A 19,128-nucleotide genomic window follows, 5' to 3' on the forward strand; every position below is an offset into this window, starting at 1 on the left:
CCTGCATGGGGCTGTTTTGTAGACAATTTCACAATTTACCCTCAAAATAATTCTGACAATTTTTTCTTCTTTTCTTCTAATATGGGTTACATGATGAGAGTTTGTTGTGTTAATGGATTTCATACAACACTGCTACTGAGCCCTGTCTACAGTTCACACATCCATATATCCATAACACCAATGAAACATGTTAAAAGGTGCAATTCAGTCTGTCAGATTTTAACTGAACAAATACAAAATCCACTAAAACACAATCACCGAGACCATCCACGGAGAAAACAGTCTGTAGCCTGCAGTAACACAGTCCGATAATATAATATCCATAATCATAAACTGATTTTGTATTAAACCTTTTTGTTGCATTTTCAAGCAAAATATTTCAGAAAAAGAATCTTTTTTTTTTAAATAAAACTGACAACTGAAAACTTGGATCACTGATTACTTTGCAGCAATCGATGCACCACTGATGTGTGTAAGGTATTACATTGCACAGCCAGCAGGTGTAAGACACATATATTATATTTAGATTTGAGCTGCAAAAAAAGTTACTGGAACATGTAAAACATTAACATCATATATACTGTAATTTAAAATGTCAGTCATTTTCCATAGAAGGTTAAAAGCACAGCCTGCAGGTTTGCAAATCATCACTTATAGAAACAAATCATGAAACAAATAGAAACAAATCATGATGCATGTACAGTGGCAGACATACCCACTGTTAAAGAGGCAGCAGATCGTCAGAGTCATGATGCAGTTTCATGGTGGTATGATCAGTGCCCAGAGCTTGTCAAAAATGATTATAAAATACTGAAATAAATATAGAAGAAGCACCCATTACATAAATCAACACAGTATATACATAACCACGACCTAAAAGAAGAGTTTACAATCAAAATGAAATTATTTCACACTTATGTGTGAATTATGTGCAACTGCTACAAAATAAAGAAAATAAGATGAGAATGTAAAATTCCAGTTCTCGGGAAATATGGAGATTGTAGTGTTGTAGGTGTAAAAAAAAATAAGCTTTTATTAAAATATGTATTCAAGATATTTTAACTGATGAAGGCAAAGGAGAAAGAGAGATATATTTAAAATGTTTAAAAATGCTGTGGGATGAAGAGTCACATATTTAAGATTAAGAAGCAACAAGGTGTATATAAAAGAAAATGTGTGTTTTGTATGATTATACTGGGTATACAAAAATGAATACATTTTGAAAAGGAGTTGCAAAAGAAAACTGGATGAGTGTGAAACATAATATTATTGCTAAGTAAAACACCGCTAGGCCGATTAAATTAGCTTGGAGTTGAAAGTGGTAATAAAAGCATGAACTGAAAAAGAACAGAACAGCTAAGTAAATGCCATATTATTTTAAATATCTTATATTTTGCAAATTACGGCATTGGTGACAGGGAGGACCGTGGTGTAACAATAGGTGGCAGTAATGTTCTGATTTGTTGCAATTTGCTCTCAAAGTTTAGAAGCAAGAAGAAGAGAACGGGCCAATGAGAGACAGTCAAACGATGACGCGTAATCATCCAACACGGAAGTAGCATGCAGAGTCCCTTTTGACGCATTCATCTGTACTTTCAGACCCTCTTATCACATTAATACAGAGATTATAAGTCCAGGCGTTAGCTCTAGTAGATAAATCAGACGGAGGTTTGCGTGGTGCAGGTATGTCGTCCAGCGGAGAAGTAATTTTACGGGCCGTAGAGACGCCGTTGTTCTGGCTTGGTGCTCTGACCGCGGCCTGGCTGTCTGTGTGCTCCGTGTACCGGCTGCTGTCCGGGGTCAAAGTGTGGGTGCTGGGCAATGGACGGCTCGTATCACCCGCCAAACTGGGCAAATGGGCAGGTGAGACGAAGGAGAATAACTTTACTGTCGTCGGTTAAGATGGTTTATTTCCATTCGGTTTTGTTTTCTATTTAAACCATACAACGGCAAGCAACATTTGCAAAGAAAGAGCATTTTTAGGCATATACAATTCAAGACAAACTATCAAACAAAAAGGTCCAGCGTATTACTGTGACCGATTTGTTTTCTCTTAGCTATCTAAATACTTAATAGCACTTAGTACAGGAAAGCCATACTTGTAAAACTAAGGAAAATATTCCTGCTTTGAGGTTGTTCTAATTAGCTCTTCAGAATATGAATTCAAAGTGACCAGATATAAGAAAAAAATAACAAAAAGGTTTCTTTCTCTAATCCACAGGATTTACAAGAATTTGCCACCATAGCTTTCACTGGGTACATTCAGTAACCAAAAAATTTTTCCAACTTCTTTGCTACTGTTTTTTTAATGTATTTCATGACGTCTCACTTCTTTTAGCCTTAAAGGTATTCAGAGTGGCACTTTTAAAACTCTAAATCTCAAACATTTGTGTTACTGTGAAAGAGCAACTGACATCCAGCATTAAAAGCTCTGTTCACTGACCTCTTCTGGCTGAATATTATAGTCTGAACACATCCAATATTATACAGCTGATATAATCAGCAGCTCAGCTTTTACCAGCCTCTTACTGAATGTGGAAATAAAACTTAAATTTAGTTTTTGGTCTTAGATATATGTCAGCTATAGATAACAAGGCATTGAGCAATGAAGGCTTTGGACTAATGGACTTCTCACAATGGTTCTGTAATAGTGAAATAATGTCAAGGGAGGATAATTTAATGTTTTGCAGAACTGCACCTCAGAAATAAACACGTAGTTGAATTTACACATTTCCGACAATGTCAAAGAAAAGCTGGACATTAGAGACATTGTAAACGTGGGCCTTATGGTAGAGCAGTTGTTTTAGATCGCATGAGATTGTAAAGGTGTGGCTAATGAAGTGGCCATTGAGTACAAGCAGACACATTTTCTTTACTGAAGTCATTTTTGCCTCTTGATCTGAACATACAGTACTATGCTGTTGCACCATGTCACACCTGTCTTGCATAATGAGAGCAGAGATTGGGAAGTCTCCAGTCTTCTGATATGGCGTCAGGGTGGTACAGTATGGCTTCTTTGTCTCAGCAACAGCAGACCGCAGCTTTAGTTACTTTTAGTTACTTTCCACATGAAATAATAAGGAACGGGCAGGGAATGATCAGCCTTTTGTAATCGGCTGCAAACTGTAGTAAGTCTTGTGATTGGATTATTGCTCGAGGGGATTATCAAATCAGACTGAATACTGCCCATCTGTCCAGCTTGCTGACTGACTGAACCTTTGAACAGACAGCTGGGATTGCTTTAATGTTTGCAAGTCTGGTGTACAAGGTTCACAGCATAATAGGAAAAAAAGGCTGCCAGACGAAGTTTTCTGAGTTAAGAGCAATGTAAGAACATAGCAGTTTGGAAAGATATGGAAGTGTTTAGAGTATTTTTAGATACAGTTAAATTACATTGCATCCTGCATTTCATGCAGTGTGTATTTCCCACTTAAATTATTTTTCGTGTTTTCTGTCTGTTGGCTCCTCAGTGTTCTATAATTTTTGTCGGTCTTTCTCAGCCTTTGCAGTCACAGTCACATCGGTCTGCTTGAGCAACACAAATGTTCTGAGGGTTGCAAGCTGGAGATGCCTTTGATCTTTTTGTGTGCAGCTAAAAATGGAAATGTGTCAGATGTTTGTTTTATTTTTGGATCGCACGTTCAAAATGATTCAGAATATCCAATGGGGCAAAGGAACCCGTTGGCCTTGGTTCCTGCTTTCATTCACAAACTTTGTCTCGGTGAAGTGGACTCGATTGCGAAGACAGCCTGATTACGTAACAGGACTCGAGCCATTCATAAATGGGATGTGTGATCCTGGTTTCTGGTTCACTGGTACCAGCATCTCACTCTGTGTGTGTGTGTGTGTGTGTGTGTGTGTGTGTGTGTGTGTGTGTGTGTGTGAGAGAGAGAGAGAGAGACAGAGAGAGGGTGAGAAAAGGACAAAGACAGAGTCTGTGGTGGTATTACAGAATCTATTGTAGAGGTTTGTCTGAGACAGTGCTTCAGTTCTGAATAATACAGCTGACTCCTTATATTACAATGATAAGGCAGCTGGTTTGTAAATTAAGTTCTTCAGACCTTAATATGCACAGAAAAAGAAAGTTACGGCTAAATGTGAATTCCTCACAGTCTTGTCAGTGCTTGTATAATAACATCATTTGTCCACATACCATCTCATGTAAATTTATAATTCATTTGAAACCTAAAATATATACAGTGTAAATATATATTAACGCCACGCTGATTTTTCTTTAGTTACAGTGTATTTTTCACCAAGATGACAATCCAATAAAATACCTACACTGTACACATATGACATGCAATTGTGATATTTGAAAGGCTTTGGCATGAAATTTCTTCATTTAAATTATAGTTTATATTTGGGCTGCTCGATTATCAAGAATCATAATCACAATTAGTTCGGTCAAGCCTATTTGTGATATGACATAGCATCTGTTTAGCTCGTAAGGCATGGGGCACTGCTGTAGCTCCAAAATATGTGGACATTTCAGCGGTTTTCTTTGTTATAATAATCGTCCTTGTTGTCGTTTTAGAATTTTAGTAAATAAATGTATTATTTTGACTGTTCTAGTGGTGCACCATACAATTACATTGGGGCTGCAAGTAATTATACTAATTATTTTCATAATGGGTTAATCTGTGATTAATTGTTTTGTAGTATAAAATTGCAGAAAATAATCCAACATGCACAGCATGGTTTCCCAGAACTGAGGGTGACACCTTTTTAAATGTTTGGTTTTGTGTAAACAGCAGAACAGAATGCAGGACAAAAAAAAAAACAAACAAACAAAAAAAAACTGTTCTTTTATGGGAATAATCCATTATCAGAGTAATTGCTGATTAAATTTTCAGCAATTGACTGGTCAGCTAATTACAATAGCTTGATCAGTCTCTGCTACCAGACCAAAATTTTAGACATTTTGTTTCACACATGGTGGACACGGTGGTGCAATGGTTAGCAGTGTCACCTCACAGCAAGAGGGTTCCAGGTCCCTGTGCCTGCGTGGGTTTTCTCCGGGTACTCCGGCTTCCTCCCACAATCCTAAAAACGTGCACATTAGATTAATTGACTACTCTACATTGTCCCTCAGTGTGAATGTGTGCGTGTGTGGTTGTCTGTCTTTGTGTGTCAGCCCTGCGATTGACTCGTGACCAGTCCAGGGTGAACCCCACCTCTTGTCCGTAGTTAGCTGGGATAGGCCCCCCGCCCCCCCGCGACCCTGATGGATAAGTGGTGTGGAAAATAGATGGATGGATATCCACACATAGATTGCAGTTACTGGTAGAATGAATGAAACCTGTCCTCTGCTGATAATATTGGCGTGAATTTGCTCTTTACAAATGCATGTGCTGTTACTCCCACAGTGGAAAGAAAGGCAATCTGGAAGTAGGGCAAGACTTACGCTTGTCACAGATATTGATTATGTTGGGCAAATCCTCATTATGTCTTCTTTTAAGTGCAGAAGATTTGAAAAGGTGATTTATTCCCTCAATTATGTTCAGCAATAAAATGATGTTGGCTATCAAACTCAACACCCGAAAGGGGAGCACATAGTAGCGCTATCATCAGCCAGTCTAACCTACTTTTGTAGAAGACAGCAGTTCCTAAAATAGCCATTGCTTTATTTGACTGAGGGGAACATGCACTCAGCTGTAAAAGCTTTTTTTCCTGTTCCAACTGCAAAACATTTCATTCTTAAAACAACTAAAAATAACCCAGCCCATGTTTCCCTCATCATTGAGCCTGCAGACTCTCCATCCCTCTCCCCTCCTCTTCTCTGTGCTATTTTTAGTTGCCCCCAGGATCCCCCATGTTCGTGTTTGTCATTTTCTCTCCTCTTTCCTCCCCCATTCCCTTCTGTTTGGCTGTGCTGCAGCCCTAGAGGACGCTTGGCACCTCAGCATCATCTGTACTCAGGAAGATCACACAAAGAGGGCGATGGATACAGCAAAGGGCAGATAGACCGATGAGAAAGAGAGGGAATGAATAGCGTTGTGAAAATAACGAAAGTGTTTGCTTAAATTAAACTTTGTCGCCTCTGTGGAGATATTTGTATAAGACATTGCAGCAGCACAAACAACATTTCATGAAAATGGCAACGATCGGGTGTGTGCTTAACAATATGGCAGATAAAAAATTCCCATATATGAACAAAATCAGTCATGATATAGAAGATATCTATATAATGCTTCTCAAATAATAAAAAAAACAAAACAAAACAGAACATGCTTTGTAATAAAACAATTTGATTTGATTAGGGATATGCTAAGCCGACATGCCCGATTGGAATCTGCTGATACTGACCTTAATAAGTCTGTCATGATGGGCTGCCAACTCAGTTTATAGTTCCACAGCAATCCTTGGCCTCATCTAACCTTACATACAAATAATCTAACAGTAGTTTTAAAGAAAACAAGGGGACTAGTATTGGATTGGTGCTCTGTGTTGAGCAGATACCCCAAGTAAAGGGCATTAAATAATAAAACAAGAAAGACTAAAAACACCAGGTAGTTCTCGGTCTTCTAAGTCCAGATTCACACCGTTGTGAAACACACACACACAGTCCTCTCATTCGTTTCGATTAGACCGCTGAATCGGGGGTGTTGTTGCAGAGGGCTTCCTACAAAGTAAATTTGTAAGAGCCCTTATGCAGTCTTACAGTTGCGTGTTGTTTCAGGTAGTGGGATGAAAACAATTAAAAAGAGAAGAAGTAACACAAAAGGTGAGCCAGGTTCAACACTGTGGAGCGGAAACATTTAAAAAAAATCTATCCAGTTATTTGGACTGATAATGTAGTTGCAATATGATTTGTGATATTAGGAGATTTTTTACCCTCATCATTCTTATGTTCACTGAAAAACGTAAAACAATGTGTGATTTTGCTGTGATCTCTAACAAACAAAGTGGGCTTCTTCTGCCTGTAGAACTTGATGTGAAGGCCAGAACATCTCTGTAGCATAACACTATTGAATTTAAAATGGTATTGAAACACACACATCTTGCACCTCCTGTGATTGTGATTGATTCCTGTGACAGTTGCAGAAATACATATTGCCATTTTGATAAAATTTCAATTAATTGTTTAACTCTATGTCATTCCCAAATGAGAATTTTTTTCTGCCTTCTGTTTCGGGGATGCCATTTATTTTGTCAATAGTTTTCTAATCTTAAGGTGACGGAGGCTGGTCTCAGGTTGAACACTTGTTTCGAATAGAGATTGCACTTATGCTGGTGCACTTTGCATGTAGTATTTAATGACCGAGCGTAAAAGCCCTGCTAGTGGACCCCAGAGGCTGTGCTGCTCAGTGCACCCAGCCAGAGTGATGTGTTTTGGCCTAACCAAACCACCAATATTCCCATCTTAAGTGCACTCCCCTCTCATAGGTTTGTTCTACGCCACAATGCAAAGAATATCATAAAATAAGGACAGAACAATCATTACAATCAGCTAACACTCAAATGGAAAACAAAATGAGATGAGTGTCAGGTTACTCGGGGACACATTGTAATGCCCCAACTCTCCATCCCACTCCCCATCCACTTTTTGTTATATTTAGCCAGAGGTATGATGAATAGTTCCTTCTGAAAAATGGAAATCGCTAAAAATAGACTCCTGCTGCTGCTGCTGTTTGTGCCAGGCAGTTTCAGGGCATCCGTTCGCTTGACTGCCACTGATGACAGAGAGGACCTAACTCTCCCTCTTCCTCTCTCTCTCTTTGTCCTCCTTATTCACCTCAGATGCTCTCCATATATCCCATCCCGCAGTACGTCTTTCTCCACTTAAATTAGCCCTTTACCCTTGAAGGACAATTTTATTTTTCTAAAGCTTTTTGTACTCGGCCATTAGCGTTGATGTTGCGCTGCACTTTTCAGCCCCATCACTTGTCATTCAAACACTGCAGCTGACTTCTTCTGATTTCTGTATTGATGAAGTTCCTGGGGGGGGGGGGGGCACTCTTTATCTGTTCATCCATGGTTGCTGGTTCTGCTTCCCTTGGTCTTCTGTCATCATCTTTGTTTTACACCAAAGAAGAGAAAGAAAACAAATCTTTACTTACGAGTGTGCGGCTGCAGAGATAGTACATGTCTGGCCCCGGCTTTTACAATATTTCTCAGCTCAGGCTAACAGGCACATTTAAGACAACAGTTCGCTCAGATTTTGAAGGCGCGGTCTGACACTAAGCTAAAGCTCAGCACGAAAGTCACAGGAAGGCTCAGATTGAGGCTAAACAAAGATAAACATTAAACATTTAACTACTCCTTCATCACATGGTGGACACTCCTTTCCACATACTTTTGTCTAATTTTCATCTATGGTTTCAGAAAGGCTCCCAGCAGTTTTATATTCGCGTAAAGAAGCTATGGGAACAATGATTATGCAGAAGAGTATCTTACCTTTATGTCATTCTGTGTTTTCATATTTGATTTGGAGCAGTTTATAATTTTGTGCTGCCAATTAAGTCTGTGTCTCATCTTTTTTCCTTTCAAGTTGTGACAGGAGCCACAGATGGGATTGGGAAAGCTTACGCAGAGGAGGTAAGATTCCCCTGACTGGACGTTTTTGGACACCTGACTGCCTGTTAGTTTTGTCAGCTTAAACATTTGTTTTTGTAATTTCTGCTTTACACTGTTTGTATATTCAGGTCTTTACTTGCAGGTTTATTTTCTTGGGTCTGGCGTAAGTAAACTATTTGTGCATTCATATCCAAGCCTTCAAGCTTTATTTTTTTTCATCAGAAATTAGCCGCCCAACTTTGCCTAACTCTTAAAGCCCCATATCAAAAACTTTTTCTAAACTATTACTTTGAAAAGAAAAAAAAAAGTTAATATTACACAGCACACAGGAATGACCCAGTTTATGGAACTTATTGACTTACACGTGGATAGTGGAGGTGGAGCCTGAAAGAATCCACGATTATTCAGTTTGCCTTCCTGAGCGCAAACTGACCTGTTAGCGACTGACGGGATTTCCAAGCCAGTTGTGCTGTTTGTAGTCATTCCTCAGACACTGGTTGGCCAGAGGGTGAAATCCCACAGTCTCTTACATCCTTTTTGTTTCACACATTGTCACGCAAACAAATGTAAGCCTTGCACGGACAGGTGCTTATGAACAATTTTGCCTCATAGCTTTGAAATTAAGCTTGATCACATGATCTGAATGCATCATGTAAAACCAAGTTTACAGTAAGTAATATTTGAAACAGAAATTTCAGGTGTAAATCAATTGTAAACTTGCACACAGAAAGACCTGACGAAAATAGTACACCTACTTTCAACTGACTTTCTGAATATAAAAGTTGTTGTACACGTGTCTGCTTTGTTGACATGTTTTTGTGTTTGCAGCTTGCCCGCAGAGGCTTTGCCATCGTGCTGATCAGCCGCTCTCAGGAGAAGCTGGATGACGTATCCAAGGCGATCTGTAAGTCGTATGCATGTTAATTTTATTTATTTTTGAAACCTGCATGGTAAGTGCAGACAAAAATATTTCCAGACATTCTTATTTGATGAAGAGTGAAGATTTTTGTGGATAAGCTTCATGTAAATGTGGTTGAAATGCAGCATGTAGCTCAATAAACATCAGTTGAACTAATCCCTCATTTTAGAGTCAAGGGAAATTAACAGCACCTGTGGTCCAAAGGCACAAGACTAATATAGTGTTAAGTATGACAGCTGCAGACTGGAGTTCAGTCTTAATGATCCATGCAGTTATATGGCCTCATTTTGTCCCAAACCAGAAATGTTGCGTTCATATTGCACTGTGTGATAGCCCAACAGGGCTAAATGACTAACAGCTAAATTGTATTGCATTGAATTGGGTGTTTTTCACAAGTAGTCCTTTATTGAGTGGAGATTCAGCAGGACACTTATGCTTTTGGTTATGAGGCAGTAAAGCCTCCTGCTGGAGCTGAAAGTGAATCTGTCCAATTAAATGAAAGCTTTCTCTTTAGGGAAGGATATCCTCATTGATGATGAAGGATAACTTCAGGCTTTATCTTTTTTCCCCCTCCCCTCTGCTCATCTCTTTACCAGTGGTTCAGCAATATGTTTTGCTCAAGTGAGTTCTGCTATCTGTCTTTGTTTCCCATAAATGTATGCAAAATAACAAAGTTTATGCGTATTTGTGCCCTCAGCGAGTAAATGTGGTGTGGAGACCAAAACCATTGCAGCAGACTTTAGTGCTGTAGATATCTACCCCAAGATTGAAGATGGACTTGCAGGACTGGAGATTGGAGTTTTGGGTAAGACTGCAGCAGGTGCTCAGGCCACCTCAATTTTCACGACATTTAATTAGTTGGTCAGATGAGATGGTGAATTCAGTCTGAAGCGTGGTCTGCAGGAATCGGGAATGCTTTATAATGTGCTGTGATAAATGTAAGTCTTTCTTATAATCATAAAGGTTAATTTATCCAGGCTTCTTTAGCCCTTTGCTGCCCTCCTAAGACTGGAAAGAGGAATTACACTCTGAGATTCATATTACACAGAAATCATCTTTTCCTCCATCAGTTTGTCAACATTTTGAAAGTCACAGTGCTGTTATTTTTCTCTTACCAGTGAACAATGTTGGAATATCCTATTCCTACCCTGAATTCTTCCTCAATGTGCCCAATCTCGACAGTGTAAGTTAAAAGTTTATTCTCATTCTAATTGCCCTGAATGTATTTATATTTATATCAATGTTTGTAAAAAATTTTACAAGATTGTGAGGAATAGAAGTGGTCATAATAGCACATCTTCTAACATGTAGTTTGTGTATTTGTTTTTTATACACATCTTATTTGTAGCTCCATTATATTATTATTATTAACTGGATCCTTCTCCAGTTAAATGTCTTTGTGGCTTTGACTGAGTAAGACCACGTCAAATATTGTATTTTCACTTTAGCTGAAAAATAAAGCTATCTACTTAACATTAGCCACCATGAGCTACTGGTCATCATACCAGACCAAGTAAGTTTGTAGCAGCAAAACTTAATTGTTAGCTAATGGTGACCTTTATAGCTTAAGAGTGAACTTTTCTTTTCTTATTAAATATATGTCCTATTTCACCTTTCTGAAGTTAACACAGCCTTTTCTGAACACTATGTGTAAGTAAATCCACAAACACACTATGCAAGTCATAGTAAGGTTCCTGTCCTTGTCGTTTCAGTTCATCGACACCATGGTCAACATTAACATAACATCTGTGTGCCAGGTGAGTGTCATTATCTGAAAGCAGTAAAGTAATTGAGGCTTTTTGATCTGATTATCAAGAGAAGGATGTTTTCCTTTAAATGTGACAGAGAAGTCAGTCTTAATAATTGCATATGTATTCAGATAGATCAGCATTTGCGGGCACTTCAGGTTTTTTTCAATTGGTATTTGATGAACTGCTTCAAAAGTATTGAAAATTACATTATGTTTAAGAGGTGTGAAAGTGTACTAAAATACTCTTAAACAGTCTGTTATGAGACCCCTTTGCAGAGATTATCAGAAGTAAAAGTGTTTCAGTCTGTAGACATGACCATGCAGATGTTTGTCACATCTCATATGTCGTATGGTGTCCCAGTTGCCTTTGATTTAATAAGTTTGTTCAAGTAGAAACTGATGGCTGGTATGGTTTGCCGTCCTCTGTAGGTTGTCCCACACACACGTGCGCGCACACACACACACACACACACACACACACACACACATACACATACACATACACATACACAAAGCACAGTGACATAAAGCAAAGTAAGTCACTTCCGTCTTCTCCATGTTCATCAGTTCCCAGAGCAACAGCTGAAGTCCACCCACTCTCTTAGCACTTAATTTATGTCATTCAGTATTTCTTTAAAGTGCTCCCTGTGCTATCATTATCATTCCCTTCCTCTCTTTGTCTTCCCTCCACGTTCACCACTCCACGCACAACCCACGCACACACAATGTGGATGTGGATGCACACATCCACCCACTTGTCCACAGCCCACACACATTGATAGGTTTTGTTTTTTGTTCGTCTAATGCAATTACTGTGTTTCACAAGTCACATTTCTCTCTCTCTCTATCCCTCTCTGTCTGTCTGTCTGTCTCTCTCTCTCTCCCTCCCTCCCTCCGTCTCCCTCCCTCCCTCCCTCCCTCTCTACCCCCCCACCCTTTCTCTCTCTCTTTCTTTCCCCCTCACTCCCCCCTCCTTCCCTCTTCCACAGATGACACGTCTTGTTTTACCTGGAATGGTGGAGAGGTGAGTTTGTCTGACTTTTGTAGCAAGTGTCTGTGAATCTAAAGTAACACCAGCTCATAATTTCAAACACAGGAGGAGATGGTAGTAATCCTTAATACCTTTTGGAAGGCCCACCACATTAGGTTGATGAGATGCCAACCACCAGCAGATGTTAGGAACACATCATCACTTGTGTACCTCAGCCTCATCAGGTGCCTTTTTACTCACAACACACCCTCTGCTGAGGCAGGCCAACCACAGGCTGATCAGATCTGTGTGTGTGTGTTCTCAGCTCCTTCTTTTCTCCTTGTAGTCTCTTTCTCCTTTGTTGTCTGGCACAAGGCTCGGTCATGGATCCAGGATAATAACTCAAATTGTATCTCATTTCATCACATCGTTTCTATAAATTCTTTTGTGTAAAATTGGTTTGTCTAAATAATTGTTGTAGGTAGTTAAAGGAATAGTTTGGCATTTTGAAAAATAGGCTCATTTTTTTCTTAATTTGACATCTTGCTTCAATTTTTCTTCACTTCTTCGTTTCCTTCTGTTAAAAATGAAGCTGGAGCTGGGATGTGCTTAGCTTACAAACACTGAAACAGGGGAGAAACCGCTTGCCTAGCTCAGTCCAAAGTTAGCAAGAAAATCTGCCTACCAGCATCTCTAAAACTTACCAATCGACACGTTATGTCTTGTTTCTTTTATCCATATATAAACAGAAGTGTAGAAACAACACGCTGTGGTTTTTTACTGGCAGGATAGATCTGGGTGGGGGGAAGCGAAAAAGCATCACTTGCCCCTTCTTCATTACCACCTCTTGAGCAATGCCCTCAACACCAGCTGCTCCAGTGGAGCCACTCATCGGCCAGCAGATCAGACTGTTGTCATTCTCCCAGGCGTAAATGTGTGTGTAATTGTTTGAATTTGATCAGTGCGTGCTTGCAAGTGAAAATTCCCTGAATAACTAATAAAACCTCCCTGCACTCAGAGCAGCATGTAAAGAATCGTTTCATGACACGGGAACTGACCAGCTTATTGGATAAACATAAATATAAGCAAAGTTTATCGGCGGACAGCATCTTATTTCAGTCACAAATTGCACCTAACAAATCTACACTAAAATATGTGTCCATTAAATTTTTTATTTGATATTTGACACTCAGGTAGTTTATGCAATAGCAAATACATTTAATGAACAGGATTATTACTTTTGGGGAAATACAATCTCTTTCATGACAAATACTGCACCATTTATGCAAGTCAAAATGAAATATTGTATGAAAGCACTACAAGGAAAAACATCCTCAGATTGTAAATATTTAGGTGTTGATGTTACTGTATCTTTGATCTCAGGAATATCTACCAGCTTGTCTTTGATGTACAACAGAATCGGTTTTGGTTCAGCTTGCAGGCAGACATAGCACCATGTTCTCTTATGATTCTGGGATTGATCTCAGGCTGAAGTGTTTGTTGGTGTCTTGCCTTTCCTTTCTTTCATACATTCTGTTTTTCACCCCAGTACAAAACATTTTCTTATGTTTCTGTGTTTCTAGGAAGAAGGGGGCCATCCTCAACATCTCATCTGCCAGTGGGATGTATCCTGTTCCTCTCCTTTCTGTCTACTCTGCCTCCAAAGTAATCGCAGTACATGGTTTATGACCTTTTCTTCAGTTGTTAACTGAAGTGTTGTCTGTAGACTCTTTCCAGCATCATAAACACTTTACATCTTGTCATCTACAGCGGCCCATGAATGCAAATCCAGTTTTGTGCTCATGTTGTGAATTATTCCGTCTAATCCAGCAGCGTACATTGAGGCAAACCATATCTGCTGATGAAGCTGGATGTTGGTTTAGCCTTTATTTGTACACAGGCATAAAGGGAGGGATTCTCTGTTTTCATATTCGCTGCTTTAATTGTTGAATATAAATAAGTCGCTGACTAACTCAGGTCCCGAGGTAGTGTACCAATTAAAAATGTTTATAGGAGCATGTGGCGTCATAATGTTTTATAACCGTCTAGTGTGTTTGTTAGCTTAAAAACACCCTGCTGTTCACTGTTTCAGCTGATTAATTTGCTGGTGTTTAATACTGGGTCATATTTATCTATTAAATCCTGGTTTCTGCTGTGCAAGTTTAAAAGTGTATCTAAAACCCATCTAGGGTGAAACTTTTATTTATTTAATTTATTGCTCAATTTAATGATCATCTCAGTTCATTCCCACTCCCATTAACATTATGAAAATACATTGTACGTGAACTCTCTCTCACATATTTCTTCTTTGCTAATTTTTGTACAGCGGATTTTGTTTTGAACTTGGCTTCTTGGTGCCATTTGTGTTTGTTTTGCTAGAATTGCAGCTTTGGCCTCAGTGACATGCTTTTATCTTATACAGGCATTTGTGGACTTCTTTTCACGAGGACTCCAAGCCGAATACAAGAGCAAAGGCATCATCATCCAGGTAAAACTATGATCCAACCTCAGCCTGGTGTTTTATAACTGTAGTTAAAAATGCAGTTTGAAATGAAATCATTTTGTAGGCTTAATAAATATAAGTGTGTCTCAACACTGTTGATTCTTTACTAAGTGATGCCACCAGACACCATGTTTGTTTTTGTAACCAGTGTCTTCCCTCGTTCTTTTTGTCAGAGTGTTCTGCCATTTTTTGTTGCAACCAAGCTGAGTAAAATCCGACGGGCAACTCTGGACAAGCCCAGTCCGGAGCGTTACGTTTCAGCTGAGCTCAGTACTGTGGGGCTACAGACCCAGACCAATGGCTACCTGCCTCATGCCATTATGGTAAGTCTGGGTATGTGATTTTGGTAGTAAAGAGCAGTCTAATGTTATTACTTGTCACGTATCTTCACTCATTCAGTGCTTCCTTTTGACCTCTACAGAAAGCAGTTGTTGATTTCTCCTAAAATAACTTTCTCTGATTGCCTAATGTTCACCCATCAACCAAACTCTAAAGCTAAAATGAGTTTGAAAGGAACCACAATCTCTTCTACATCGGTTGTCACAAAGTCTACCTGTAAAATGAGGTGACACACATCTGAGGCTGCTGAAGAGCCAGGATTTATGTTACAAAGTTACAGTTTCATCATACAGTAAAAAAAACATCATTATATGTTATATACTGTTTGATAAAAATATATGTTTTATGTGTCCACCTGTTCTGACTTTTTATTTAATGTCTGGCAGAAACTTACAATGTCTGCCTGTTACGTAGACTGACATTAGAGAGAGAATCTCACTCAGCGTCACCTGCTTTGTCATCTGCTTGTTCACTGAACTGACCACTCAGAATGACTCAAGATCTGCTAAATGAGCTTGAGCCAGCTGGAACTTAAAGTCACACTCAGATGAAGTCTTCCTCCGCATATTGTAGGATATTTATATAATAAGTCTGAGCAATTGACACGTACCTTGAGTTCTCTGTAGAGGTGATAAATCTGGTAACTTTCACTGGAAAAATCATGTTAAGGTAGTCAAGGTCTCTCGTAGCCAACAGGGCCGAAACCTCATCAGGCTGCGATTTCACGTCATACAAAAGATCTTTCGACCCGCTCATCTCCATTGAATGAATTAATGCTGTGTCAGCAGTTGGTAAAGCATCTGTCAAAAGATAAACATCCTCTGAAATAATGGAGTGGGATGCTCCACTACCTTTCTGCATTGTCTGCATCATAACACTGTAATTGCTCTGTGGGGACACAAGCATCAGACACAAAACACAAATTTTGTTCTGATTATTCAGGCGACGTCTTCATTTTTAGCAGAAGTTACCAAAGGGCAACATTCATTGTCTCCTCCTAGTTCCTGCATGTTGTGTGGGATACCGTTGAACTATGTGATGTCAGTATCAATAATCCTGTGTAGTGATACACTCACAAATAACAATGGCATCCATTACAGCATACAGGTGTTCAGTAAATCATACCAAGCATAGACAAGCCTTTGTTGATGCAGTCAGCAGTTTCGGTGCAGATAACGTAAACACAGTGCAGCTCTTTCCTGTCTGCTGCTCCTATGTTTCAGTAAATAACAAGCTTGGAGACAGGTAGCATGTGTGTGTGCATGTGTGTATTCTGATTATCTGATAGACTGCTGTTGCAACCTTCTACCTGTAGGTCTTTGCCGTAGTGTATTTTAGTCGCACAATTAAGATTCCACTGTAAAGAGCCCACAGAAATCAAGTTTTAACTTTAGTTCAAAGTTCATTTGAAATTTCATCCTGTTGTTGGTCTGCTGTGAAAATGTCACTGGCCAGTCGGGTATCGTAAACGTTATACAAGGTGATGAAGCTGAACGTCTTTGTCATCATCGTCAAAAGGACAGGTGTGACCCAGCGAACCTCGATCTAGATTTCTCAGCAGCAGAGTTTGTCTCAAACCACAGTAAATGTGTCCCTTTCAGTGTTGCAGTGTTTCACTATACTCCATCATGTCTGTAATTCTCAGTCTATCTGCTATTAGATCCACCTTGTTTTTAATGACTCATCAGTCAATTACAAAATTCAGATTTAAAGTAAATGAATGTGAGACCTGAAAAGAATACAATTAAGAGGAAATCTAAGGGTAACTAATTGACTGTGGTGTAATATTTAGTTACTGAAAGAACCATTTATGATGCTTCACAGAACTTCTAATCACTTAAAAAGGATTACAAACAGTAGGGGGTTCTTCGACTCTTTCAGCTGCCATGAGTTTCCTGGCATTGTGGGTAAAGCAAGACTTTACACTGTAATTTAAACTGCCTAGTAATAATAATAATAATAATGCATACAATCTGAAAATAAGATGGAAATTAGGCGAATTTGTCCAGTGAGATAACATACTTTACAACTAAGTTGTTCTAAAAAAGTAACTAAGCTATTGTCTTTGTAGCTTTCAATAACATCAGGTAATGGACATTTAAGATAGTCCTGTATGCAGATGTGCAACTACTGACATTATTTGAGCACAGGGTAAATCAGCACAATTGCCCGAATGTTTGTTTGGACAAACTCGCTCGACACAGTTGCTCCTGTGGGTTGGAAATTAATAATGAATGCTAATCTGTTATTTGTAAATGCCACCAGCTGACCATGTAATTTCCCTCTGTAGGGCTGGGTGACTACAGCTCTGCTCCCTGCCAAGATCCTCAACAGCTATGTGATGGGGATGGGTTTGTCCCAGCGCGCTCGTTACCTCAAGAAGCAGAAGCAGGGATAGATGGATCGGCGGCGTCGGGCAGAGGGGCCCAGCTGTGTTAACGACTTGTCCGACTACCATCATCATCATGGACCAAGAAGAGAAAATGTGACTGTTTCTGGGCAGCGTCTCAGTTCCCCTCCCTCTGATACTCCCAGTCATAGAGGATGTGAGGTAGTATCTGGCCACACTTGCCATTACATGTAATCAATCCAAACAGTTGTGTGAAAAATACCGAACAAAGTTGTGCTCCTCTTTGAGTGATCAGCTTCAATGAATGGAACACTTTAACATGGAACTATCCTAGAACTATCCATCCGTCTGCAAAACACTGCAAGGGAAACTTATAGATAATTTGGATATGTCTGAGGTTTGAGCCCCCAGTGAGTACTTGGACCAGCTGCCTTTAAGCTGTCTAGTAGGACCCTGGAGGTGGGACTTACCTAACACTTTCTAGAGCACTTAAACAAGGTGTCGAGATTTAAAAGGCTGAAATAATCTTTTTGCGATGATGGCTTTCTTGATTCTTCATCTTTTGGATTCATATTAGTTTTAAAGTTTAAAAGCTCCCGGATTTACCTTTCTGATTGATGACCAACTCAAAATGGTGAAAGGTTACTTGTTTTCTTGTTTCATCTTAATGTTTTCTCTGCAGTATTAATATGGGACCACATGTATAATTTAACCAAACTACATTTCAGAGGGAGAAAATTATTAAATATGTTTTGTTTACATTCTTTTAAATTCATTCTTACAACTGGCATTATGGCGTGTACTCCATAGTTCTTAAAATTCAAGAAAAATTCTCTCAAGATAAATCTAATTCTGGTTTAATGAATGGGTGGTTTGTTTGCGCAATAGAGAGTGAATCACATCTACATTGATCTCAGTGTTTTCACCTGTGTTGTTGGATTTACTAAAATGTTAAAACCAAATCAAACACAAATGAAACAAACAATTCTTTGACTTCTTTTTTTTTTTAAAAAAAACTACCTTTACATTGAGTTAATGTGCTCTCAGAGTATGGCAGTAGTCACCAACTCATGCTACTTAGTGCAGCAGCCAGGAACCAAATTCGGCCTGAAGGCTAATGCTTTTGTAAATGGTAATGACCTCAGGTATGAGAAATGTTCCTCATACGTCGGTTGCATGTTGTTTGAGCTTTGGTCCAGAGTACTTGTGTACCATCAGGATGTACTGACTCTAGAAAACTGCACTGCATTTGTCCTTTCAGACATCAATAAATATCAATTCAAATAAGTCCATCCAGCCGTCTGTCTCTGTCTGACTTCGTATGCTTGGTTTTACCTTTCTAGTCACGTGTGTTTTGAATTACATGGATGTAAGATTTAGAGCATGGAGGTCACACACTCCAGCTTTTTCATGCTAAATTCATAGAAAGACCCAAGAAGAGAAAATTCTACTTTTTGTTCCTTGTTGGGTTTTTTTAGGTTGATCAAATACGAGTGAGACCGGAGTCCAATACCCAGAGTATAATCTCCGTCAACCTCCTTATGTGCCGAGTGGCGTCTCTGTCAGGTACAATCACTCCCAAATATTCACTGGAAAAAGGCCACAAACTGTGAGAGAAGAATGCCCTATATATCCATACTTTATGTTACATCCTTCCTTCGTCAACTCATGACTTCCTGGATTTATTTTACCATTATTCATCAGTTTCACAGTCCATACAAATGTGTTGCTTTTTCACATTCTGCCTCTTCCCTCCTAAACATCACCGTCCGGTTCC

At 39.2% G+C, this 19,128-nt stretch overlaps 1 protein-coding gene across 1 annotated transcript; it reads left to right on the forward strand.

Moving 5' to 3' along the window:
- Positions 1–1,516: 1,516 nt before the first annotated feature.
- On the forward strand, positions 1,517–18,643 carry hsd17b12b (hydroxysteroid (17-beta) dehydrogenase 12b). The gene is made up of 11 exons (XM_046394763.1): positions 1,517–1,863; positions 8,495–8,541; positions 9,349–9,424; positions 10,137–10,244; positions 10,558–10,622; positions 11,152–11,196; positions 12,179–12,213; positions 13,743–13,824; positions 14,582–14,647; positions 14,836–14,985; positions 17,292–18,643. The coding sequence occupies exons 1-11, from the start codon at positions 1,686–1,688 to the stop codon at positions 17,397–17,399; spliced, it is 960 nt and encodes a 319-aa protein (XP_046250719.1). The 5' UTR covers positions 1,517–1,685; the 3' UTR covers positions 17,400–18,643.
- Positions 18,644–19,128: the final 485 nt, after the last annotated feature.

Source organism: Scatophagus argus, chromosome 1 (genome assembly GCF_020382885.2).
Source record: "Scatophagus argus isolate fScaArg1 chromosome 1, fScaArg1.pri, whole genome shotgun sequence".
NCBI lineage: Eukaryota > Metazoa > Chordata > Actinopteri > Scatophagidae > Scatophagus > Scatophagus argus.